The following is a 26,111-nucleotide window of genomic DNA, read 5'->3' as shown; positions in this document are numbered from 1 at the left end:
AGGATGCATGTTCCTCTGTAGTTTTTGTACCCTACCTATTATAATTGGGGAACATCCCCTGTTCCCTAGGCCACAAATAGGCCTGTTATAATTGGGGATGCTCCCAATTGATTCCTATTAATTTCTAATCTTTTATTGAATCTAGCTAATTCTAACAACGATAGGTTGTAGTGGTTGTATTGCTTCTTATATTTATTTTAAATACATTGTCTTTTAATGGTCATTATCTCATAATCCCCAGCCAGCCAGGTTTCATCTTGACTCCTCATGAAACTTACTGAGTTCCTCTTTCAACCTGGAAGCCTTCTAATTTCATCACCCATTTTTGGACCCCGTTTTAATTTTGCTGTGTGTGTATGTGATCCACCAGACCTTAACATAGTATTCTAGGCAAGCCTGTACCATTAATCAGCACCAGCAGTCAGCAACTTTTTTAAACTGCTGACTATAATGACCCAGCTGGGGTCAGAGATGGGCGAGTGCTAGGACCTGACAACAATGGGTAAGCAGCACCTACCACCAAAACCCCATGTCTTTGGGCTGGACCCAATGAGCACCCTATACAGTTTTTTTTAGTATTACTTTCTCTCCATTTCCTTAAGTATTTTAATGACCAATCTGTATAGTCAGTCAGGTTTTTATGGAGCTTTTCATAAGGAAATCTGGGTCTGTCTTCTAATTGCTTGATTCTAAATTGACCATAACCAAGGTAAGAGGATAATTCAGTTCTAGCATGCATTCCCTGTGTATGTGTCAACTGTAAATTTCATCCAAATTCATACTGCCCTATTTCAAGTTTTAGTCCTACTGGAGTTCCTCATGGTCTTCTCTGTCCTGATTAAAGTACATGACTTGGTCATCTTTAGATTTTGTTAGTTTATCCCTTCTCTCCTGTCCATAGGTATACACAGCAAATCAACAAAAAGGGCCTGGGGTGTTTTTTCCTTTCTTATAGTCTTTAAATAAATGGTAAAAACAAACGAGTCAGAGGTGTGATCTGTATATTGTCAGTATCCCTTTAAAAGTAGAAATCTGAATTCTTTAGAGGTTTCCATTACCGCTCTGTTCTTTTTATATCTAATCCACTTCCCCTAAAAGCCAAGTTTGCTCAGACTCCTTTCCGTATCCAGTGAAAACCTGCCCTTTTTTAGCTTGCTTTCTGTTGCCTTCCTGTTCTCACTAAGGGGCATTCCAGTTCCACCACGTCCTCAAATTCACGATGGTGCCTGCTCCCTCTAGGTGGTCACTCAGGGCAACCCAACCCCAGTCCTAGACTTTCTGATGAATTGTTGGATGCACGTTACTGTTGGTTGTTGCTGTCACAATTTTTTTGACATGTATACAACATGGGTCTGAAGTGTGTAGTTACTGCATAGAACTTTTAACTTAAACAGCGATTATGCTGCATCTGGACCACTGGTCTCCAACCTTTTAAAGTAGGAGATCACCTATTGGCATTTAAAAGCAACCCAAGATCTACTGTGTGCCCCCACAATCCCTTCCTCCCCCTGCCCAGCAGTAAGTATGTGGGGAGGGAAGATGTGGGGGGGAGACTGAGGCAGAGGGAGAGACATCAGATGGTCTAGATCAGTGGTCACCAACCATCCACTGGTAGATCTCAGAGCCTCTTGCAGTATATCTCAGAACCTCTTGGAGTCGATCTGAGGCTGAGGTGGGGGACTGAGTGCCTGTGTGCATGCACACGTGCCCCCCAGCCCAGCAGGTCAGTCCGTGGGGGAAGGAAGGGCCGGGGGCTAGATCGTGGCCCCTGCAGTGAGGGACAGTGCTGAAAAGGCAGGAGCAGGGGTAGATTGAGTGGGTCCCCAGCCGGGTGGGACTTACCTGCCGGGCTGGGGCGCATGTGTGCATGCACACAGGCACTCAGTCCCCCACCTCAGCCTCAGATCGACTCCAAGAGGTTCTGAGATATACTGCAAGAGGCTCCGAGATCTACCAGTGGATGGTTGGTGACCACTGATCTAGACCATAGTTCATTCTCCAGCGTGAGGGGAGAATTAACATTTAGACCATCTGATGCTTGGAAAACTAGAGAGTGACTTGCAGGATCTGGGTTTGGTTCCCAGCTCAGCTCCTAAACTGTTGTTTGATGCTGAGCATGTCGTTCACTGTCCCCTTGCCCCCCACTACCTTCCCCATCTTGCTGCTTATCTGATTTCAGTCGTAAGTACTTTAAGAAACAGTTTCTTAATAAGTGTTTGTGTTATTACAGCATGGAGTAAAACGGCAACCTGGTCTTCTTTGAAGCTTCTAGGTGCTACTGTAATATAAATAATAATAACGTTAATCCTAGAATAAAGAAAATAGCCTGTGTGGGAGGGAACGACTGTTTGGTATTCTTTCCTGAGAGAGGTAATTCTCAACCTGACATTTTCAGACTAAGTATTTTTGTTTGTGCTAATGCTGCATAATAAAGTAATTGGGTAGTTAGCAAAATTATAGAAGGAGGAAATTAAAAAAAAAACAACAACCCACCACCACATATCTGTGTGGTAGAAGAGGGAGGTTATATCTGTGGCTGGTGCCCTGGCATAATAAATTAGATAATTTCTCTAATAGCTGGCAGAATTGGACCCAGCTGTTATATTTTGTACCCATTCAGCCACTGAGCTGGATAAAGCATTTCAAAATGTAGCAATTAAGAGCAACCCATCAGCTTTATTATTTTTTTTTAACTCATTTTGCACAAGTGCCATAAATTACAACTCAGATTTCTTAGTAAATAGTGCTACCTGCTGAGGAAAGGGAGCCAGCCTCGCTTTGTTAGAGAGGCCAGCCATGCATGCAAATGCAAATGTTAATTCTCCCCTCACGCTGGAGAATGAACTATGGCAGTGCTTGGTTCTAGAAAACAGTGTTCCAGGCACTGATTGTGGTTTATTTATATATTTAAATTCTTTTGCAAGCTAAATGGGAATGCAAACCTCTTAGAATATTCATGCTCCTGCACTAAGTGTAGTAGTTTGGTATCGCAAATGTATTAACCACAGGTTTACACCAAACATGCAAAAACAAATTAGAATGAGGGGAATACAAACACATTTTCTCATTAGGGGATAGAAGTATGTGCTGACTGTAGTACAAATATATTTTTTATTCCATTTGTGTAACCTTTGGTATTTTAATGAAGTCCTGTTCCCATGCATGGCGTATGGTTCACTGTCAGATAATTTAACACTGAGAAAATCTGTCTTGAATAAATTAGAATATATTTGCAAATTAATTGGTTAATTAGATTTTAGACATCTCTTGGGGACAGGAGAGAAACAGATGTGTGCAAAAGCCACACAGATAGTTGGGGGATGAGTGTTTCTGGTAGAGTTTATCACTCAGTTTTGTGAAAAGCAGGCTTCTGTGGGTGCCAAAGTTCAACAAATTCTATTTTAAATATGAAATTCTGGAATTTGACTTTCTCCATGTTGCTAATTGTTCGGGGATCACACGCAGAACAGTTTGGACATCTTGTCCATATGACTGCATTTAGAATGAGCAAGGTACCACCTGAGTCTCTTCTTTCTTGATTTCATCTAAAAGTGGCCATGCAACCATATGGAACTACTTTGAGCTAAATACTTCCAGATTAGGAAAAAGCTGTCAGCTGATTCAGTAGAAGTTTTGGCAACTGGCATGAAGAAACAAATCTATAATGGATCTTGAGATTTAGGAGAATGATTACCAGTGAGGGTGGGGAGAGGAGGGGTTTCATGGCTACACTGATATTAACATAGGAAGTAACTCCACTGAGATTCACACCTGGGTAAAGAAGAACAAAATCTGGCCAGTGCCATCCATCTGACTGATTCACTCCCTAAGCAGGCTTGGAAGGAGACCGTACCATCTCACATGTGCAGATATTTGCCTTTCTCTAATGAGCATTTTGCATGTAATTTTTTGACAGCCTGTAATGCATTCTGACTCAGCTCTGGGACTTGGAGAAATTGCACAATAACTACTTGCTACTGCTTATTAAAAGTAATTAGAAATCGTAATACCAAAATAGCAGTTGTGTATTCATTAGTGACCTAAACACCTAAAGAAGTATGTCTTGATTAATGTCTAATTGGGAAGCAGGGAATTTAAAAGTTTCAAGAATTAGAACTGTTCAAAAATGGGCTGGAAATGATTTTCAGTTTAAATGCAGTGTGACAGCTAATTGCAATCTAGCTGTTCTTAAGCAGCTATGCTGATTTTAGAGGTGAGATGTTGGCACTTGCATTCCTTGTGCTATTCTGCTAGAATAATCCCACAGATTAAGAGAAAATCAGGAGACCAATTATTTGTTCTCCTTTTTGGAAGCAATGCAGATGCTGATCAGTTACTTTTATTTTATTTTATTTTATTTTATTTTATTTTATTTTAGGATTCTATTTTGGATATTTTAGAACCTTTTGGCAAAGTGTGTTGCTGTTTAAAAAACAAACAAACCATATTTGTTATGTGTAGTCAGGCAAACCGAAGTCCATTTATGTGCGTCATTGATCATTTTACAAACAGTCCTGCAGGCTGAACTCACAGCTGACCCCTTGCTTGTCTGGGGCTTTAACACAACTATCAAAACCAGAAGTACTGTTCCTGCTTCTGTAACCTCTCACAGGCACCAAAACCAGGATGTTGTTGTAAGAGACTTTTGAGTCATGTTCTTTGTTTGACCTTCATAGTCTTTTATGAACAGAAGACAGAGCACCGTAACCATCAGATTGGCTTCTCATTGCTAGTGATGCATGTGAAAGTATATGGCTGAATTTTTCAAACTTGGATGCCTGAAGGCTGGCAGCTAAAATCGTGTGGGAACTGACCTCGTGGCAGGGTATCTCTGTGAGTGCCATGGCTGCTAGGCAATGTGCTCCATGTATCACCAGCTCAGAGGTAAGCACTGGGGACGTTACATTCTCCAGAATCTGGTCCTCAGAGGATTCCCATAAATACTTACACTTTTCCTAAGGTTTCTGGGAAGTTAAAAGTATAAAAACACTTGGGACAATAGCTTTTTAAGCTACACTAAATAAAACATCACTTTCTAACCCAGCCCCTAAGGGTAACCAAGTTCAAGATCATAAAGTTCAGAGGCTAGTACACTATCTTACAACCTGCAGTCTGCTGCCTTTTCTCTGCAGCAGTGGGTAGTTCTGCCTCTGCCAAGCTCAGAGTCAGTCTCTGCTTGGGACTCAGCCTTCTGGTCCCAGCTCTTCAAGCTGCCTCGCTTTTCTTCTGCTACCTCCAAATTTCTGCTCCTGTGCCCACACAGCATCTGACTCTTTCTTCTCTCTTCTTACCTTGACCTGCTATTCTCTGTATACTAGGGAGCTTTTTGCTATTGGACCGGGATCTGAACTGGGTAAGGCAGTTACCAAATTTTACAGTGTGTGTTTTGTCTGACCATGCCTGTCATGCAAACCACCCTGGCAACTGCAGTGTGCCCTTGTACCTCCCATGCCCTGGACTGCTGTGTCGTAGGCCCCAGTTCCCTGCCTGCTTACACCCCTGTGAGTGGATCCCAAGAGATTGCTCACATGCACAGACATAAGCATGTATACAAATGTTTGCAGGTTCAGGACAGTATGGTCATCAGTCCGTTATCTTGCACAGGAGCTACATGTATAGAATCAGAGCAGAGGGCAAATGGAGAGCACACGGGCATTGTCTGTGGTACTCTCCTAAACAACAAGCCAGTTGAACAACTTGGCAAATACCACGGTCTTGGGGTGAAGGAACCTTCCCTGTTTGAGGTGAAGGGAGCAGGGAGATATCAAGGCGTTCTGGAGAACGCTTTCCAAAAGAAAAGGATTAACATGCCCACTCACCTGCCCTACCTTCCCTAGAAGGCTTTGGTTGAATTCCTCATTCAAGTAACGTTTGTTGGGAGTTTTGACAGTCAGGAGTAGACAGTTGTGGCAGCACTGGGACAGGCTGCCAAGTTCATGTCTCACTTTTAAAGGCTTCTTTCAAATTTCTTTGAATTCCCACCGAAATCGAACTTGAAAGATCTCCCATGAATTTCTTGGGAATCTGCTGACAAAGTAATTATCATGTCCTCAAGAATGCCATGGAGAGGAAGCTCACTGAAACATACCAAGCTTGTCAGGTCAGAGAGAGAAGAGAAGGTAAGAAAAGCAGTTAGAGAGAGAGAAAAAAACTGATAGAATACTTGCTGGCTTCAGTCATTTCTAATTTACCATGTTTGGGAGACACCTGTGGAGACCACAGCTAGATAGAGATGTCAGGATGTGGGAGAGATGCTAACCACATTGCCTGAGCATCTGGCTGTTTCTGTGCCAAAGATGCATTTACATGACAGAGCTAGAAAATGTGACAAAAAGCAAGGTATAGAACAAGTTGGTTGTGTTTGCAAGGTGCGATTTGAAGTGGTTAGACCCCCTTCTCCCTTGAATGCAGTTATAAACTAATGACATTAAAACAAGCACGCAGCTGTGTCTCATTCTCTCTTCCCATACCAGAATATTAATATGCAAGGCAAAAAATAGTTCTGGGCAGAACTGCTCAGCGTAAAAGATAATAAATGAAGATGTTAACTAGCAAATCAGGTGGCTTCAGTATGTTTCAGGTAGAAAACTGGCTGCAATTTTAGATACAAAGGTAGAGGTACAACATAGTACATGAGGAAAGCATATTAGTTCCCAAGACTTTGTGCCGGTTCCTAGATTTTTGTGCATGATGTCTGACCCACTTCATTAGCAACAGCAGCCAATGACTTTAGGAAAGGTTTAGGTAATCCATGATTTTTAAATATATACCTAGGCAGTACCTGCTTTTTTTTTTTTTTGGTGATTCATGGCTTAGTTCTCTCATTAGCAGTATAGGAATATATATAGTGCCTCTGTGTCTGCTGATTCACTGCTCCTGTTATTATTACCTTAATTAAACCATTCCATAAAAGCTTTATAAGATGAAAATAAAAATATAGTAGTGTATAGAATAACTTTTCCACAGGCTTTTAAAACTATCTTTCAGAAGATGACATTGGCTAAATTGTTTTCTATTTAATTATATAGGGTAGTTAAAAGCATCTGAAAAACTTATAGGTTTATATTGTCTTATATTCATTATGAGTTTTCCAACAGGGGTAGTATTATTATTATTATTATTATTATTGGATTAGCAGTAATATTTCTCTATATTACACTTGGGCAGCATTGGAATTTGACACAGAAATTCAAATGTATAAGATGGGTCTTTGCCCAGTGGTGTTTATAATCCGATTCCATGCAGCATGCATGATAGTATCTGGAGCAGAGCTTTTACTCTTTCAGCTGTTGGTAGAACAGTATCAGAATACATGCTGTGATATATTAGAGGTATTTATAGAAAATTCGAAACAGTGTCGTTCTTAAAACAAAGTCAATTTAATAGAGTCTTAGAGTTGAAAATCAACAGAGATCATGTAGTTGGGCCTCCAGTATGTTGCAGGTGAATAAATGTTACCCTGTTTACACCTAAATTGAACTTCCAAAAGGCATTTAGTCTTGATTTGAAGACATCAAACTGCCACTTCCCTAAGCAGTCTGAGAGTGTTTAATCATTGGAGCAATGTTTAAAAACTTACGCCAAATTTCAAATTTAAATTTGCCTAGCTTCAGCTTCCAGCTGTTATGATTAGATGAAAGAGCCCTTTAGTTCCTATCATTTTCTCCCTTGAAGACACTTAAACACAGTACTCAAGTCACCTCTTGGTTGTCTTTTTGTTAAGATAAATTGATTGAGCTCTGTAAGTCTGTCCCAGGAAAGTATTTTTTCCAGTTACTGAATCATTTTTGTGGCTCCATGCTGTACCCACTCCACATATTCCACTTCCTTTGTAAAATGTGGAAGCAAGACCTGGATGAAGGATTCCATTATCCCTTATTATGATCATGAATTCTGTGGACTGAGGTCAAATTGCCTTCTTCCTTCTGCTCACTCCTCCCCTCTTTATAGCCCAGAATTACATTAGCTCTGCCAGTTAGTGTCACACTGGAAGTTCTCGCTGGGCATGTCTACATGAGATGTTTACTGCACAGTAGACTTAGTTGTGCAGTAAACGTTGCAGATCTACATGTGTATCCCAGTTAGGCTGAAGTAAACCAATTTACTCCACAGTAGGATAGGACTTGTAAATATGCACATGTAGAGGCACCCACTGAGTTGTTTCTCCATGGACCCTAAATGCTCTGCAGAGTTGCTGGCTTCCAGGATCAAGTCCTGCTTCAGGTACTGAAGTATTACCAGGGATTTTGTTTTACTCGGTTTTATGGTCTCTTAAGATGCATGTGAAGTCTGACCACATAACATGGAGCCATTTTAAAAACCTGCCCTGGATCTGCACCTTTTTAGTCTCCCGTGTCAGCAAAAATTGCTGACATGTCTGAGGTGTGAATTGAGGAGCTGCAGTGGGAAGGAGACTGCATCGGAGGCCATCTGGAATATGAGAGAGTAAACTCAGGGAGAACATCTGTTTGGAACTTCGTGGAGATAGCTAGCAGCCTGATTTACCACCCCCAGGGGAATGGTATACAAAACCCAGACTCTGCTGGGAACCATGCAAGTGTGTATACAAGCCAGCACAGGGTGATACTATTGTTGTAAAGATACGTGAAACTAAAGTCATCCTATGCGGGAACCTCATTTTCAGATTTCTTCAGGCATTTGGCACTGATTGCTGTTCCCGCCCACCACTGTAAGATAAAAGCAAGAGAAGCATAATAGTGGCTTTTATTTATTACATTGAGAGGAATTTTCAAAATAATATGAATATGTAATGGGATCGCTCTGACCAGATGCATTTTATCTTCAATATTTAGAATAACATCCTCCACCTACACTCAGCATCTATGTTGCTGTTGTTCATCAAGAAGAGTGGCTGCTCCCATATTTTGGCATTTAGTACCCAGCTGAGATATTGTAGTTCATGGCTAGCCCAGTGGCTGTTGCTCTTTATTTGATTTAGCACGGTCATTTTATTTGGCTTTCTGTGGAACATGTCTGATCATGTTTCTCATTCAGATTCATGAACGTGCATTTGGGTGTCATCCAGGGGCGGTGCTTGGGGGGCTGTAGCCACCCAAAAATTCATCTTAACCCCCCCTGCCCCACTGCTGCCGCCCTGCACAGCTAAGCCCACCCTGCTCCCACCTGCAGAGGCGCAGTGCTCCTGGCCTGGCCAAATAAGTACGTCTGGCCAGAAGATGTATAGTGCAGACCCCCCTCCCTCCCCCTCCTCCAATTTTCTGTCTAGCTCACCTTGCCCCCCCACACACACACCAATGAGACGAAGCAATAGGCAGAGCCAACTGCACCTTGTCATACATCAGCAGGGGCATCACTGACAGGTCCGGAGAGGTCTTGCTCCCCCTCTATGCGGGGCTGGTCAGGCCGCAGCTGGAGTACTGTGTCCAGTTCTGGGCGCCGCACTTCAAGAAGGACGTGGGGAACCTGGAGAGGGTCCAGAGGAGGCCACTCGTGTGGTTGAGGGCCCCCGTGGCCAGCCCTATGAGAGGCTGAGGGACCTGAATCTCTTCAGTCTCCGCAAGAGGAGACTGAGGGGGGATCTTGTGGCTGCCTACAATTCTATCAGGGGCCAGCAGCACGGACTCGGGGAAAGTCTGTTCACCAGGGCCCCCCTCGGAGTCACCAGGACCAATGGCCACAAGCTGAGGGAGGACAGGTTTAGGTTAGATATTAGGAAGAACTACTTCATGGTAAGGGTGGCCAGGGCCTGGAATAGACTTCCCGGAGAGGTGGTGCTCTCACCTTCCCTGGAGATCTTCAAGGGGAGACTGGATAGGCACCGGGCTGGAGTCTTATGACCCCTCCCACCCCCAGTGCTCCTTCCTGCCCATGGCAGGGGGTCGGACTAGATGACCTGTCCAGGTCCCTTCCCACTCAGTGATTCTATGATTCAGAAAGAAGCTGGTGTTGCCCCTAGGCAGTTTAAAACGTAATTTATTGGCCAGACACTTTTGCTAAGAGGAAAACACAACAGGTAAAAATGGGAAAAGTAGATTTCTTCAGGTTTGTTTTATGTATCATCCAGTAGGGCCTAGGGGGATGACAAGCCATAATCATTAATGGATCGGTAGCAACATGTCCTATGACAACTCAGGGCATGAGGATCTCTTCCAAGGTTGAATTGTAGTGTGGATGTGCCCCACCTACTGGTTGACCTGCATGGTTGCAAATATGCATGAAAAGGTTCCTGTTAAGAGAACTCCACACGCAATACAAGGTGTTCTTCTGTCCCAAAGACTACAAGACAAGTGACAGCGCATGGTTGATACGATTTGATTTCCTTATTAGGGCTCTGTTTGCAGACCTTTCGTAAGCTTGAAATGTACATGCTGAACATGGCTCTCAAAATCTCCCATGATTAAAGATTTATCCCACCTTGAGACTCCTCCCTCCAAAAGTGAGAGGCCTTTCGTGTCGATGCAATCTAATAAATAATTCTGAGACGACAGTATCTGCTGGTTTCTCTAAAGAAACATAATTATTTTAAAATGACAAACCGGTCCCTTTGTTGATAAATGTTTTATATCCTTGCTGCTATGCCTGAATAACTTGTGTAAATAATGTATTAGCTTGCAAACAAACTTAGCACTTTCAAGCACACGTTGCCCGGCAGGGTTGGGATGCTGAAAGGCCAAGGTTATCCTCCTGTGTGATGCTGAGCATCCCCAGTTCTTGTGGAGGTCATGGAGAAGTGACAACACCGTCAGCTTCAGGTAGGATTGGACCCGGATGCTGTGATGCTACAAATGTGCGCAATCAGCCATTTGCTCTCAGCAGATGTGTTGTTTCATGCGGGCTCTACAGTCCAAATGTAAAGCGCACAGAATTGTGCTACTTCCCAGGTTAGACAACTTTCAACACTTGTGTTTGCAGACCAGGGCTATCTACTCAAAAGCCTTTCTCTAAATACTAAAGATCTTGCCTTTTCAGGAATAGTTTGTTTAGTCTGGTGCGGGTCACTTGTTTTATTGTCTGTCATACGCTTACAAAAGGGGCCGTACGCTGAAAAGAGATTCTGTGGAAGTAGCATGTGAGATTCTTTTTTGTGTGTGTGTGTGCAAGTGCCATTGATTTCCAGACTAAATTTCCCTTGTGAAGTGAGCAAAGTAAGCATATGTGTGTATGTTTCTAAATGCCAGCACTACATACTTAGGTTGGACTCTGAAAATCTAGCTGTGGCCTTTTTGTCTTGTTGCATCACCAGACAACATGCTGCTCTCAACTTCTGCTGTGCAGCAGTATTGGCTTCGATGGGTCTAAACCAACTGTAATCGGAGGGCATCAGTTGAGAATTGTGGGGTCACATAAGTGACCTTGTAAAGGGAATTTGACTAATTGTTGGTGGCACATGATCACTTGCTCATGTTTTCTCACTCCCTCTGATCGTTGTTTGCCAAGAGGAGCAAATTGTAGTAAAAACTTAACTTTTTATTTCACGAAGGCCAGCAAAAATGATGGAGCGCACGCAGGGAGCAGTTCTGCTGAGTAAAAGGGTGCCATTTTTACACAGCCACTTTTCAGATCTATATTTATGTGACCTTATTTGATCTATATTTATGTGACCTGAACTGAGAACAGGAGTAACCCGCTGCTCTTGGAAAGGGCGGCAGCAGTGTATTTGATTCACATTTTTCCAAATGGAATCCGTTGTTTACCCCTTGCTCCCCTTCTCCTTTTTCAATACATTTCCTATCCACACAATAAAGAGGTAATGTAGTTTACTAATTGAATTTTTGTTTGGTTTGTGAGTGAAGGTGACCTCGTGTGGTTCAGAAAATAAGTGAGCACCTCTGCTCCTCTACAAACTAAAGAGGCCTCCAACTCCAGATGCGGTCCCCCTGGTTGTTGGGGAGGGGAGAGGAAATGGGGGAGGAGGGTTGGGAGCTGAACTGATGTCCAAATTTGGCAAGTGGCCTTTCATAATAAACCTAATTCAACCGCAGGTCAAAACTCTCCTAAATCTTGGCACCAAGTATCAAAATCTGGATCCAATATTTGTGACTTATTCCTATTCCTATCTAAGCCTCCTATCTAGATTCTTGCACTGGTCCCCCCTCACCACAGGCTCTGAATATGTATGGCTGGATGTTGCATAGCACCGGCTTGGATTTCTGTTGTGTGATTTCTGGCATTTCCTGATTGTGGTTGGGCTGTGAATGTCATGAGACTAGCCTTTCTCATGGTATTTCAGCTCTTTTGCCCTCCCATGGTCCTCAGTGGGAGAAAGGCTATAGAAATGAGACCAAAATGATTGTAAGAGGCTTTGGCCTGAGTTTTAGATGTAACTTCTCCTTGTTTCTTACTTTGACCGCAGTGACACAATTAATGTGCCCATCCTGTGTAGGGCGCCACTGTGCAGTGCAGGGCAAGGGCTGGATGCCATGACTCCTGAACTCTGTTCTTCCCTTGACCTAAGACAAACCACACAGGGCATACTAACTTTTAGGGTTTGATGTCTGAAGTCTAAGAGCATGATGCTTTTCATTAAAGTACATATATTTTAACCTGCCACTGAAGTCAAAGGGATCTGTGGAAAAATGGCTAGAGGATAAGGTTTTTCTAAAGCATCTAGTGAAGACCTAACTCTCCTTCCCTTGCAGTCAGCTGGTGCTGACTTCCAGAGGGGTTGAGTTCAGCCAGTGCTGATCACAAGCAACCCCATCTGATTGCACCAGCATTTCACTGCACAGATCTGATGTTAGGTATTAAAATATTAAAGAACGTAAAATTAGAAACGCTTGTGAAAATCTGGATCCTCCCCCTATTCTGAGCTAGCATCCTTCTGCAAAATAGGAATCATATTCATTTTTGATGAACTGCTTTGAGATCCTCAAGATTAAAAAAAAAAAAAAAAATCAATGGTTTTCATGTTTAGCATCATTTATGTCTCCTTAGCTGTTGGGTTACTCATTCTCATGAGGACTGAACTGCAGCTGACTTCTTATTTTCAAGGGAAAAAATAAATCACTTATGTGGCTCTCAGGAAAATGCCAGCTAAAAGTTCCATGGATTTTCTGCAACCATTTTTTTTTCTAAGAAGGGTCACATTTTGGGGCTGCAAACCTTGACGACATCTAACTCCTGCCAGTAGTTCCTGTATAAAGTTCCCCTTTTTTTTCTTAAACAAATCTAACCATTCATAAAAGAGACTCCTACATAATTGGACTCAGGGTCACACACAGCCTTTAGTTTTCCATTTTTAGATGAAATATAACTTATTAAAATGCTAAAGAGTCATTTCTGAATCCAACGTCCGTTATGGGGAAAATCCTACCAAACTGAATAGAAAATGGTAATTTAGTAGACTTTTTGAACCATCTGGTAGAGCTCTCAATAGGATGGTTCAAAACAGGAATGTGAATGCCCTCAATTAAACTTTTAAAATGTTTAATTTCTCTAGTGCTCTGTTGAGATCCAGATCTTGCCATTGGTTCATGCTGGATGTAATGGGGTTTCATATGGATCTGGTTGCAGGATTGAGGCTTGAATGTCCATGGAGTATACTGTATTCTCTCCAATCATGTTTTCCAATGTGAGCAGCCACTTTTCTGTTTAGACCAGTTAAAGCATCTAGTAAACCTAGTTATCAAAGCATAACATGCTTGTTAGGTTGTTGCCTCACAACATTTTTTACACCAAGTTTTCAGTATAGAACTATTCAAAATAATTGAGAGGTATTTTCCCCCCACTTAAGATCATCTGTTCCAGACTTGCAAGTATTGCAGTAGTAGGTGCCTCACAATAAGTCAGGGGTGGGCAATTATTTCAGGCGGAGGGCCGCTTACTGAGTTTGGCAAGCCATCGAGGGCCGCATGACAGGTAGCAAGGGGCAGGTAAATATAAATTTTCTACATTTTTAGGGGCCCCGCAGGCTGAATAGAATGGCTTGGTGGGCTACATCCAGCCCGCAGGCTGCATTTTGCCCACCCCTGCAATAAGTTCTTCATTTCTCTCTGCTTCCCAGGAGTTCAGGTATGACCCATCATCTCAAAATTAAAATAGGTGTTAACGAGCTAAAATACCCTATTTACTTAGATACCATGCATATCCTTGCTTAGATACCAAGCAGCAGTGGCGGGGCCAAGGGGAGGGACTGGCCTGCACAGCTGTTGATGGGAGAGCACTGCAGCTTGTGCCTGAAGCGGCAGCTGAACTGGCTTAGGGCAAGTGAGATGTTGCATGGAGCCTTGATGAGGCTTGCCGTGTGGAAAAAGGCATTTACGGGAACTTGATATAAAGAACTACTTGCTAACAGTCTTGCAAGGATCTGAGCCTTACCACACCAGGAAGCTCCTGCTGCTTCACACAGACGGTCTCTCCCAGTGCCACACTTACTGGATACTTTGCGTTTCCAGGAGGATTTACACTGTGTCACATAGTCAGCCCCCTACATTTGAGCTTCCCAAAACAAGGCACAGGTCATATTTGGGGGCATGTAGTTTGCATGAAAACGTGGCATTTTCTTTGTTCCAGAACTGCCAGGTGGATTTTCCTTTGGTCGGGTCTTTCATGCTTTAATATCTGAAATTCTGGTGGTAGGTTTTTAAGGTTAGGGAAGAAGTCGATGGGAATGCTTGTCCTCTGCAGCAGTAAAGACTTTCATAGCTGGGACTCTGGTGTTTGAGAGCACTGCAGAAATCAATGGCTTGGCATGGGGAGAATGCTATTGGTTGTGTGTTTGATGCTCCATACCTGCAGCAGGAGATTAAAGGTGTAACAGCCATTTTTGAGACGGTGTAAATATGAAGTGCCCTGCTTTCGAAAGTTAGTTCTCAGCCCCATTATTTGCATTTCTGTGGGTGATGAAATCGTCCATGTCAGAAGCTGGTGATTGCGTCTGACCATAACTCTCTTTTACTGAATAAAGCACTGGGGAATATGTTCTGAATTATGGGAGTTTGGAGACTTGGGTTTCATTTCTGGTGCGGTCATTGTTTTGCTTCACAACCACACTATGGTGACAGTGTCCCCCCCATGAAGTGGAAGTGATACTCTGCTACCTCACACATCCAGCACATAAAACCCGTTTTTATAAGAGATATTCAAAAAGCACTTTGTAACCTTCGGGGGGTGGAGGCTTCATAGTAGTGCAAGATATTTTATTTAATTATTGTTTGTAAGTGTGGTATAAAGAACACTTGTGCCCTGACCATGGGATAATCCAAAGAGTCCTACTCATCTTTAGCGGTCAAGATCCCATGGAACTGTCAGAGATGCGAATCAAACTCCTGCAAACTTAGTTTTTTCAGGGGGGAAGAGTTAAGCATTTGAAAATCTTGCTTGTATAACAGCTGCGTGTGTAGGTGTGAATACACATGCCTGCAAATGCCAGTGTCCTTAAATAATACTTTCCTATTGTGCGTTGCATTCATGTTCTGTGTTTGTGCCTATTTGAGTCCATTAGTAAGATGTTAGTGAGTTCTACATTACCCCTCCATGGACTTTCCTGCTTTTTATTTGTGCATATTATGACACCTGTAATATTAATGTAAATGTATGCTGCTGACAGATTTCAAAACCCAAGGAAGAGCTTTGTTTCTGAAAAAATACTAAATGAACGGGTTGTTCCCAAGTGGTGCACGATGCTGTCTAAAAAAGCACTTTGGCAAAGTTTAACTCTGATATAGCAACTAGATTAAAATTCTGTTGGGAGTATTGTTAAGCAGTCAATAGCTTTGAGCAACAAAATCTGTTTGCCAGGGATCAGCAGCCATTACTGTGAAAGTCATAGTTTTAGGTTGCAGGACCCTTGGACCTGCCCCCCCCCACCCCCCAACCAGTTGGTCTGTGCTCTGAAATTCAGAGGATGTGCTTGCTACTAATATATTAAATGGATTTATACTACTATAGTACTTGTATATATTTAATCTAAATATCCTGTGCTGTGAAATCATTAAAACGTATTTTATCTATTAGGACATGTTTTGACTTTAACGGCTTGTGTATCAAAGTATTTTTATGCATAACATGGCACTGAATGGGACACAACTATGAAGCCATTGAAGACTCTAAAAATGATTTAAAATTCCTTAGGTAGCGTCCATCTGAACTGTAAAATCGCCTCTGTGTCATTATATCAGAAGGAAAACTATCTATTCTTCTCTCTTTTTTCCCCTGTTAAGATGGCCTTTTTTGAGGAGGAAGAGGGTTCAGACACTAATATTTTAGGCATAAAAAGATGGAAAATATTTTCACCTTGAAATTAGTTGTTCAGAGTTTCCAAAGCTTCATTTCCCATGTCAGGTCTAGGAGAGAGCAGAGATGATTTGTCATTTGGTAGTGTTTGTCAGATCCAGCTTGCCTGCCTGCGTCGGATTCAGCTGCTCTTAGCAGTCATGGCTCTGCTGAGAATACAGGATCTTTGTGCTCTACTACTACACTTACACCTTGGCATATTTTGGGATTTCTGCAGCGAGGCTCACTATGGCTGGCTGATTCTACATTAATGAACCAGACTGAATGAAATACTCCAATGGCTGCCTTTCAGCACTTGGCAAGAAAATCCTTTTTATGTTAGTTTCAAGGTCGTCAGATATCATTATAGCCAAGTATTAAAAATTTCAAAGAAAGAAGGCAGTGTATTTGATTTATAGAATAATTATCTAGCTTTAGCTCTAACTTGGCTTTAGCAGTGGTTTTGCAAGCACTCGAAAATTAAATCCATTTTTTATGGCACTACAAGGTATTATCTCACAGCAAATGATAATTAAACACCTGTGAAATCAATTAGCCCTTTAAGCAGGAAAAAAAAAAAGTTTTCCAATTATGTTTTTGCACCTCCAAACTTTTTCTAATTCCAGAACCAACACTTGTGGAGAGGGAAATGAACTGTCAGCCAGTAGCCTGTTAACTCCCAATAAGATCATCCCTAAACATCGCATAGCCTTAATCCCAACGCAAGCACTCTGCAGTAACGGCACCCTTCCAAGTTAGATGCATTAGCCTTCAGAGCTCGCTATTGCGCCGCTCTCTGTCTGACACACAGCTGAGTTGTCAGGTTTTCTACAAAGACAGTTACTCACTTCGTGTTTTCCATGCCAAGTTTTACTTGACAGTTTATTTAAAAGCCAAGATACCTTAATGGAAACCAAGCAACAAGGCATTCCATGTGACAGAATGGCTTTCTCTTCAGGATCTCCAGCCAGTAGTTCAGAGCCATCTGCATTAAGAATTCATATGCTGAAAACTGGCTGATTGGTTAACAGCTGAAATTTAATATACTGGAAAAGTGGGAAACACTCTGTCATTTAGCCTCACAGTATCGTGAGGTTTTAGTAACTGTTTTTGTTGTAACACCATTCACTGCTCCAGGTGCCCCTTCTGGAGGATGTGGTGTCCTTCCATGGGGCTTGTACACTGGGGAGGGAGCACTGGCCATATTTGGTGGGATGCCAAAGCAATTTTTGGCTTGGGACAGAAAAAATAATTCCGGTCCTGTTTGACATCCCATCCCAGCGGCATGTGCTCATACTGCCGTGACTGCAAGCTCTGCCAGTGATGAGCTCCTGCATCCACTGAAAAATTGTGTGTGGCACTGTTATATTTTCACACACACACTGCTGGGCCAAGCTCTCTCTCATTTATCTTGGGGTCTTCTTCTGTATTTTCAGATGAGTTTTACAGGTAGAATTTAAAAGATGAGTATTGCAATGTGCACTAAAAAACCGGGTGGGAGAGGAGGGGGACAGGTTGTGGAACTAGTGTCAAGATTCCTGAGTTCTCTCCACAGTTCTTGTGCCAGTGATCTGTTGTGTGAGATGAGGCAGGTCGCTCCGCATCTTGGTGTTTCCATCTGTGAAATGGAAACGCTGATGCCATGCCATCAGAATGTCCTGAGGACGACGTGAGGATCTGCACATTGCTTTGCAGTTCCTAGATGGAAGGTGCCATGTACTTGCAAAGCATTCATATGCTATATGCTGATGATTACATGATTAACTGGACTCATTTGCCTGTCTAGACGGAAATAGCCCTGGCCTTGAAAAGGAGGCAGGAGCTGCTGAAAAAGACAAAAGTTTAAGTAAAAAAAGAAAAAAAAAAAAAAGAGTTGTACTAATGATTAATAGTGAAAATGGTTCCCAGGGTAGTTTATAATCTCTTAAATGCAGTGACAAGGGGAAATGCTTAAGCTCTAAGAAAGAATGCATGGCATGGCTGATTAGTCACTGCAGAGCCTCCACAGACTGCTCGGACTGGTTGGGATAATGGTGACCCAGGAATTTGAAGCAGCCATCTAATCCAAGTGCTGATTGACAAGCTCGGCACTTCAAATGGGGGGGAGGAGGGTAAGCAATGTGTTGGATCAAGAAGTTGAAATTACAGGAGTGTTCTGCTGAGCGGCATTTCTCCTTCTGATAATTGCCCACACAGCGATTTAGTGTTTACACCTGCATGATAGATGGGGCCGTCCATGTTTTCTCAGCAATGGGTGGTAGCAGGGAGGGGATATTTCAATTAAAGTGTGAATAAATTAGAATTGATTACAAATAAAGCGATTTGTTTATGCTGCCTAAAAAGGTATTAGCTGTGAACGTGGTGCATTTAATCATTGTAGAAGAAAGGCTGAAAATTAATAAAACACTCTGCTGCTTCTTATGGAGATATGTGAGCATTGGGTTAAATCTGTAGGGTTTTTTTGTTTTAAAAATGCAACCACCAATTGAAAAGCATATGCCTTTTGTGTGCTAAAGCATTTTAATGACACAAGTGAGGCACAGTCTGAGCCATCTATAAAATTGGCAGCAATAAGTTATGACCCCATATGAAGGAGCACACAAATGTGAATAATAAACATGGCCCCCCTCAGCCACAATTACTTGGCTGTGAAAGCCAAAACTGAGAGCAACCTGGAAATAGATATCTTCCAAGCAAAATGGAAGACTTCTCTCTCTCTCTCTTCTCTCTCTGTCTCTCTTCCTCTCCCTCCTCTCCAAAAGTGTTCCCACAAGCACAGCCCTGAAGATTAACTGGCAATACTGTACTTAACCATTAGCTACAGAAAGAATGTAACACCTAAATAACAGTAATAACTAAGAACTGCCCACGCACGTACTAGCCACAAAATGGAAGGATAGGGTAAGGAATACAGCCTGGACTGAAAGCTTGCTATGTGAAAACTGCTGGCTGGCTCACCACTATTTCAGTCATAAATGCATTAAAAAGTACTTGGCTGGGTAAGCAGAAGTCACCTGGCTACATGGAGAAATGAAAGGGTGTTTAGGAGTAGGCGGAACTCCACGTTTACAGAAACCACTGAAGTACAAACTTAAAACATCCTCAGACTTCCCAAGGTCCTTGAACAGTACTGGTTCATTGTTGCTGAACAATACTAGTTCCTTCAATGCAATTCTGAATGCCAGTAAACCTGATCTTTGCCAGGAAAAAGACTTACCTGAAAGAACCTCTTCCTAGTTCCTAAAGATATTTATTGAGATACACACACGTTAAGTTCTACCAACACCTCACTGTGATTAGAGATGGCTGTTAAATGGATTAGCATTTTTAGCTTTGAAAAGCATCAAACTATCATCCCATCCAAACGTTACTTAATCAAGACATCTTGAAGATAATGCCAAGAGTATGACTTACAGCATATGTTAACTTTAAGCTTCATATAATAAGCCATTAAGAAAAAGTAACTGATTTAGCCCAGCCTGGATTGCCTACTCCGCCAAACTCATACTGGTCCATTGAATGGGGCCCAAAACGTTGAATGCCAGTTGGCAAAGCGCAAGGCTACCTTTCAGATTCCAAAGAATCCAGGTGATCAGAAATCACCATATGCAAGGAGGGGTCCTTTTGATAATTATATCTGCTGCTGTCCTGGAAGGACGAGAGTTCAGTTTGTTGTGTGAAACTTGTGAGGTTAAAATTTCAAAGGGTAACAGAACATTTGTTAATCATCAGTAAGGAAGAGAACCTGTCTGGGTGCATTTTTTCCCTTTCTCTACTGAGATTTTTCTGAATGAAGAGATGCAAACATCTTTCACTAACGATTCCCAGGGTGGCTCTCCTACCCATATGTGCATTTTCCTTCCCACAATGAACTCATCAGCTCACTTCTTGTTGGAGGAAGCAACTTTCTGTCATTTTAGGCCAGAATTTTCCCTAAGGAAGATAGCTATTGAACTGTGGCAGCCTGCCAAGGGCAGGCAGGAGAATACAAGCCTGAGCATGTTAGGGTACTTATGTTCTGTGGAGTTGGTGGTAATATTAGTAAGGGAGACCATAGACTTCAGTGGAGCTGCCGCAGTTGACCCCAGTTGAAGTTTTGCCCCCAGAACTGCAAAGACCTGAGTCTTCAGCCAGCTCCTGGCTGGCCATTGACATGTTATGCATCTAACCCTAAACAAGTCATTTAGATTCTCTGGCTAAGTACAGACAGTCAGTAAGCCTGAGGCTGAATCTATTTCGTCTTTGCAGGTTAATCTAAACTGCAGAGATTAAACTGGGAAACAACCGGACAAACGCTTTTGATTCAGGAAATGCAGCCACATGCCTGCAGTGGCTGAAGCCAGGGGGCACTACAGCACAGCTCTCTGGTGCACAGCCAGCACGGGCTGTGTTTTTGATTGCTCTTCCTGCTGGCTGTGTGGTCTGTGGGATTTGCAGTCCAGAATCACAACAACAGGACTCTGCATGGTTGCTTATCACTTCCTCTTCTTGCTTCCAGGTGTCTCTGGCATTTGTAGTCCACAGTCGCAGCCAGCAGTAAGTTTCAGTAAGTTTAGCAGCAGGGCAGCTCTGTACTTGGGGAAAGGTAGGTTTAACTCCCCCCTCCCTGGCCCCAGACCCCAGCTGGGCTTTGCGTGGGGGGGCAGTCCCTGCCTCCCTCCCCACTCCCACCCCTTCTCTGCTGGAGCAGACAGCACAGCCCAGCCCAGGGTTGGAAAGCATGCTGGGGATCTGTGATATAATTTGAACCAGGAAGGGGTCTGGGACAGAAGTTTTATAAACTGGTTTGACCCAAATCAGTTAAGTCTGATATTACATTCAACCAGGTTTATCTTAAACCAGTTTCAGCCATTTTGATACTGGTTTATGTTCACTGAACATCTGTTCTGTTGCAGGTTTAAACCAGTTTCTGATCACTTAAACTGATTTATGTGTAACTTCTATCCCTGGCCTCTGTGCCTCAGTTCCTCATCCAAAATAAGGATAGCAGCATTTCTCTGTTCTCATTAGATAAATACATCCTCATTAAATAAATTGTGAGGAAGCTACATTAATGTTGCAGTGAAGGTTGCAAAATTATCTGTGGTTGGTTGTGCTGAGTGTGGAAGTATCCTGCACCAGACAGGTGATTAACTGGTTCTTTTGATGGGTCTTTTCCAGTTCCAGTTTCCACAATTCTGCCTTTCTGGTGAAGGATTAATTTGAGATCCCAGTTCTGCAAACACTTAGTGCATGTTCTTAACTTACACATGTAGAAGCATAGGTGAGTGGTGCCTCCTGAGACTCTGGGGGGGGCACAGTTTGTGGGCGGTAGGGTGGTGAGCGGCAACTGTCTGCAGAAGCTGGCGTCAACGTCAGCCAATCTTGGGGGGGGGAGCACTTGTCCCCTGTTACCCTTCCTACCAGTCACCTATGTGTAGAAGTGTTCTCTTGTGCAACACCTAAGATTTTTAGATGACAATATTCCTTTCCCTCCTTGGGAAAGAGACAGATAAACTTCCCTCCCCCACAAAACACACGAGCTGTGCTTTATGTCCTGTGTAGCGTTTGCCTCTTTTCCTGTCAGGTAGAAAAGAGGTGCTTGTGCCCATGTCTGAAGCAGCAATCCTGTCTTTTTTTGTCAATACACAAGAACCCCCTGCCTCTCCAGTGGAAACATTTTGATGTCTGTTGTTCTGTGGTCTGTTGTGCAGGAGGTAATAACTCGAGTCTGTACCGAACAGAAAGGGCACCTGATGAATCACCTCACACTTTCAAATGGGTTCCAGCAGGCACATAAGTGCATGTGTCATGGCTCCCACTAAGCACATTTTCAGCGCTATGGTTTGGCCACATTCATATATATTCATTCTTTCATAGTTATTGTTATTGCTGTTTTTATTTCCTTTCAGCTTCTGAAACCGCACCTAACATTTCTAGCAATACTATGCAGTTAACACAAGGTGTTTTGTTCAGCATATAGTCTATGGACTGGGTTAATTTATCACATCACATTTTCTCAACTCAGTCGTCTCTAAATGATACATAACAATATGAAGAAAAAACAGGAATTGCTACAGGCTGCAGAGGAGCCTGCCTTTAAATGTTCTCACTATCATGGTATCTCAGGTTTTAAATACATGTTTGAGATGTCTGCATAGGGATTCATAGAATCATAGAGAAGTAGGGCTAGAAAGGACCTCCAGAGGTCGTCTAATCCAACTCCCTGCCCAAGGCAGTATCATCAGTATTGTATGTGTATGGTGGGTGGTGTATAATTTATTACGTAGTCCAGGTTAAAAGATATGGGGCCATATTCTCTTTTCATTAAATCAGTGAATCCACATTGCCTTCAGCATTTCATGAGAACAAATGGGGGCAAAACTTAACCTACCACATTTGAAGACATCAAAGAACTGGATCTCATAATCGCAGAGGTTACTTTAGGTATATTAAATTGGGAATTGCTCCTTTACTGCTGGTATCAAGGACTGGACTGAGTCACCTTAAAACATTTAAGTTGTAATCACAGTGAAATTCAGTCATGAGAGGAACCTCTACTTCAGGGCTGGGCAATTATTTTGACCAGAGGGCCACTTAAGGAGTTTTAGTGACTGTCATGGACTGGGCCAGCACCCGTACCCTGCTCACCAAAACTTCCTAAGTGGCCCCTGTGCTCAGCTGGGTGGATGGGATGAGGCTGTGAGCGGGTGGGGAGCAGTGTCCAGGAGCGGGACAGCTGGGACTGGGGCCAGGGCTGGCATCAGGATCATGGGGCCATGACAGCATAGGACTGGGACCTGGGACAGAGCTGAAATCTACTCCCCGCATGCCTCCACAATGGGTGCCTGGTCCATGGACAGGGACATGCAGGGAGTGGATCATGGCTCTACCCCAGGCCCCAGCCCTGCACTGTTACTGCCCGGTGATCCTGGGATCTCTAAGCAGACCGGCTAGGACCCACGCAGGCAGGGCGCACAGCTGAGCGGACGGGTTGGGGCTCCGGGTGGGCTGGGGGGATGTGGAAGTGGGATGGGTGGGCAGGACCAGTCTCATGTGCCACATCCCAGACTGCCTCCCACGCCTGGGCTGGGCAGGGCTGAGGGACCTGCTGTGGGCAGGACAAAATCCCTTAGTGGGCCGGATGTTGCCCAGGGGCTGTATTTTGCCCACCCCTGCTCTAGTTCAATTCATTAACTGTATATGACTCTTATGGATGGATGGTTCTTTCCTCTGGTTTGGCTCAGGTCATATGTGAGGAGTATTTCTGGAAGTGAGCAAATATGTGTGTGTAAATATGATGCAGATAAATTACTGGATGACCATACTGTTCATGGTCTGAACAATACATCACGGGGCAAATTTTTCAAATGCACAAATGGGAATTAGGTGCCCGCTGGTTTTCTGTGGGAGATATCACCTAACTCTTTTTTGTGCTTTTGAAAACCTTCCTCCCTATCAACCAATCAGTCATAAAAAGGTACCTAATGCAAAAAATTGCTCTTTTACCAGGGACTTGCTTTTAATTTTCTCAGTTCCTCTCTTTTTTTTTCTTTTCCCATGGCAGCTCTGCCATTGACATTTTTCAGGTTTTGTTGCAATCCAGGGTATTAACAGGATTTAACATTTTTTAGCTAACTAATGATGGAGATATATGACTGGCATATTCTAGCCCTACGGAAATATTCTATTTTTGGTGTTTATTAAACTTTCCTGTCATATGATATACACTAAAAATGATGAGCTTTAGATTTATTTCTCAGTATGTGAAAACTGAACATTTTTTTTTTATTCCAGCTTCTTAACATATTCCTTTGTGTGTTGCATCACTGCAAGCTGCCAAACTGGGACTTAGTTGCCAATCCTTATTCCATGTTAAGAAAAAAAAATTGCTGCCACTCAGGGGGAACATACATTTTTTATTTAACCAAACTGGAGACCTGTTAAGAAATTTTCCACTTTGAAGTCTGTTTTGTAGTTTTAATTAATGCAACGATGGTTTTTATTTTACTCTCAGTGGAGATAATCTTAATCCATTCACAGTGACCTTTTCTTGTGCAAATTAGCTGTACACGCTTGTTTAAGCAAATGGGGCTTCACAAGATGTCTCTTCCTAATGACGGGGCTTATAATTGAAAATTGGCTTACTCCCATCTGTCTGGCCTGTGTGAGAATATAAAAGTAGATCTGGACTTATATGTGTATATACCCTCTTTCTATACGCATACCAAGAAATTTCCAATGCCTTCAGGCTATGATTAAATTAGATTATTAGTGTTAGAAAATTTCAGTGCCACAAGTTACTGTCAAAGTAACACCTGTCTCCGGTGTCCATGGAACTCCTGAGAAATGAGGGATATTTAATCTTGATCTTTTTGTCTTGGCCCCAGCAGGCTGGCAGGGTCAATGCCGTATACAGTTCCATAGGTTTGCCAGAAGTACAATTAGCTAATAACTGGCTCGAAACTGTTAGAATTTGATGTGTGTTTTTGGTAAATGGCTTTGAAGTGATTGATGGAATCAGAACAAAAACAGTAACGTCTAGCTTAACGCTTTAATTTTGAGGAATGGGTCAATGGAGCTATATGGTTAATTGTCAAAATGTGTATCTAGGCTTTTTTTTTTTAAGCTGATGTTTCCTTGCCTCCTACGCCGCCCCCCCCCCCCATACCCTGCCATCACAGTCACTGAGTGTAAATCACTATAACCCCTGTTACTGAACAGGAACGATTGGTATTGGTTAGCTGAATGTTCTTACTCAGAGATGAGCAAATGGGTGCATATGATTCCCTGATAGTGGGGCCTTGACACTCCATTTCTGTGACATTGATTGGTCTTAATGTCTGTGTTGTCCTCTCAAGCACAGAAGTGTCCCAAAGATCTATCAGAAAAACAGCCATTAGTTTTATCTATATATAATAATACAGTTAAAAGATTCATAATAAAATGGATGATTCTCAAGGCAAAATCCTTTTGTTCATTGTCTGTGGTATGGCCCAAAGTCCTCTCTTCCAATGAAGATTTTAAATACTTTCCCATTTTGATTGCCTTCAAATTATGAATAAAGGTGGGGGGAAGGGGGGAGGAGAAGAGAAGTAAAAACCACATGCAAGCATGTAAGTACACACACATGGGAAGCTATTTAACATGTTGAGCATACAGATGTGGGCTTGATCAGAGCTGATTTTATCCAGATGTACATCTGCAGCTGTTTGTGTTGTCATGCACAAGACTCCAGATCTCATCATTAATTGAATTTTCTCTCTCCTCTCCGGTTTCCATTAGGTATGATTATCGTGAAATGCTGCACAATGCCACTTTCTGTTTGGTTCCCCGTGGCCGCAGGCTTGGATCCTTCAGGTTTCTGGAAGCCTTGCAGGTAAGTACTGGGGTTTAAAACTTTGATGATGCTGGGTGGAATTCAATATCAAACTTGCAATATCAAGGACGTGGGGAGGAGGGGAATGTGTCTAATTTCCCTAGTGGATAGTAATCTACTTTGCAGAAGCCTTTATTCATGCTTCTAGAGCAATTGGCAGCTTCTTCCCAGGAGGTTGTGAGCCCTGAGCTCATCTGAAGATTGAATTACGTTGCCTCCAGGAGGAGGGTTTCCCTGGTCGTAGAAGACTATGTGAAGTTGAATGAGTTCAGAGCAGTGTTTTGTCAAGCTGTGAGGCTGGATTCCCGGTGGAGACTCTGACCTCCTCTAGCAAGCCCTGGAGCAATAAGGGTAGCTTATTGTTTTCATTCAGCCAAAGCAAACTTGCCTATACATTGTTTATCTCGCTTCACGGTGAGGCCGCAGCTGGAGTACTGCGTCCAGTTTTGGGCTCCACAATTCAAAAAAGATGTGGAGAAGCTTGAGAGAGTCCAGAGGAGAGCCACGCGCATGATCAGAGGTCAGGAAAACAGACCTTACGACGACAGGCTGAGAGCCA

The 26,111-nt window shown here is 42.8% G+C and overlaps 1 protein-coding gene across 1 annotated transcript in view; it reads left to right on the top strand.

Moving 5' to 3' along the window:
- The window catches only part of EXT1 (exostosin glycosyltransferase 1), a 245,994-nt gene that overhangs the window by 179,507 nt on the left and 40,376 nt on the right, over positions 1-26,111 (top strand). The window contains exon 2 of the mRNA XM_019552190.1: positions 25,459-25,552. Within this exon, the coding sequence (XP_019407735.1) occupies positions 25,459-25,552 (94 nt within the window). The remainder of the gene's footprint in view (positions 1-25,458; positions 25,553-26,111) is intronic.

This window comes from Crocodylus porosus, unplaced genomic scaffold, assembly GCF_001723895.1.
Source record: "Crocodylus porosus isolate Cpor-Errol unplaced genomic scaffold, CroPor_comp1, whole genome shotgun sequence".
NCBI lineage: Eukaryota > Metazoa > Chordata > Crocodylia > Crocodylidae > Crocodylus > Crocodylus porosus.
The sequence above is the reverse complement of the archived record's forward strand: the minus strand, read 5'-3'. Positions and strand labels throughout refer to the sequence as shown.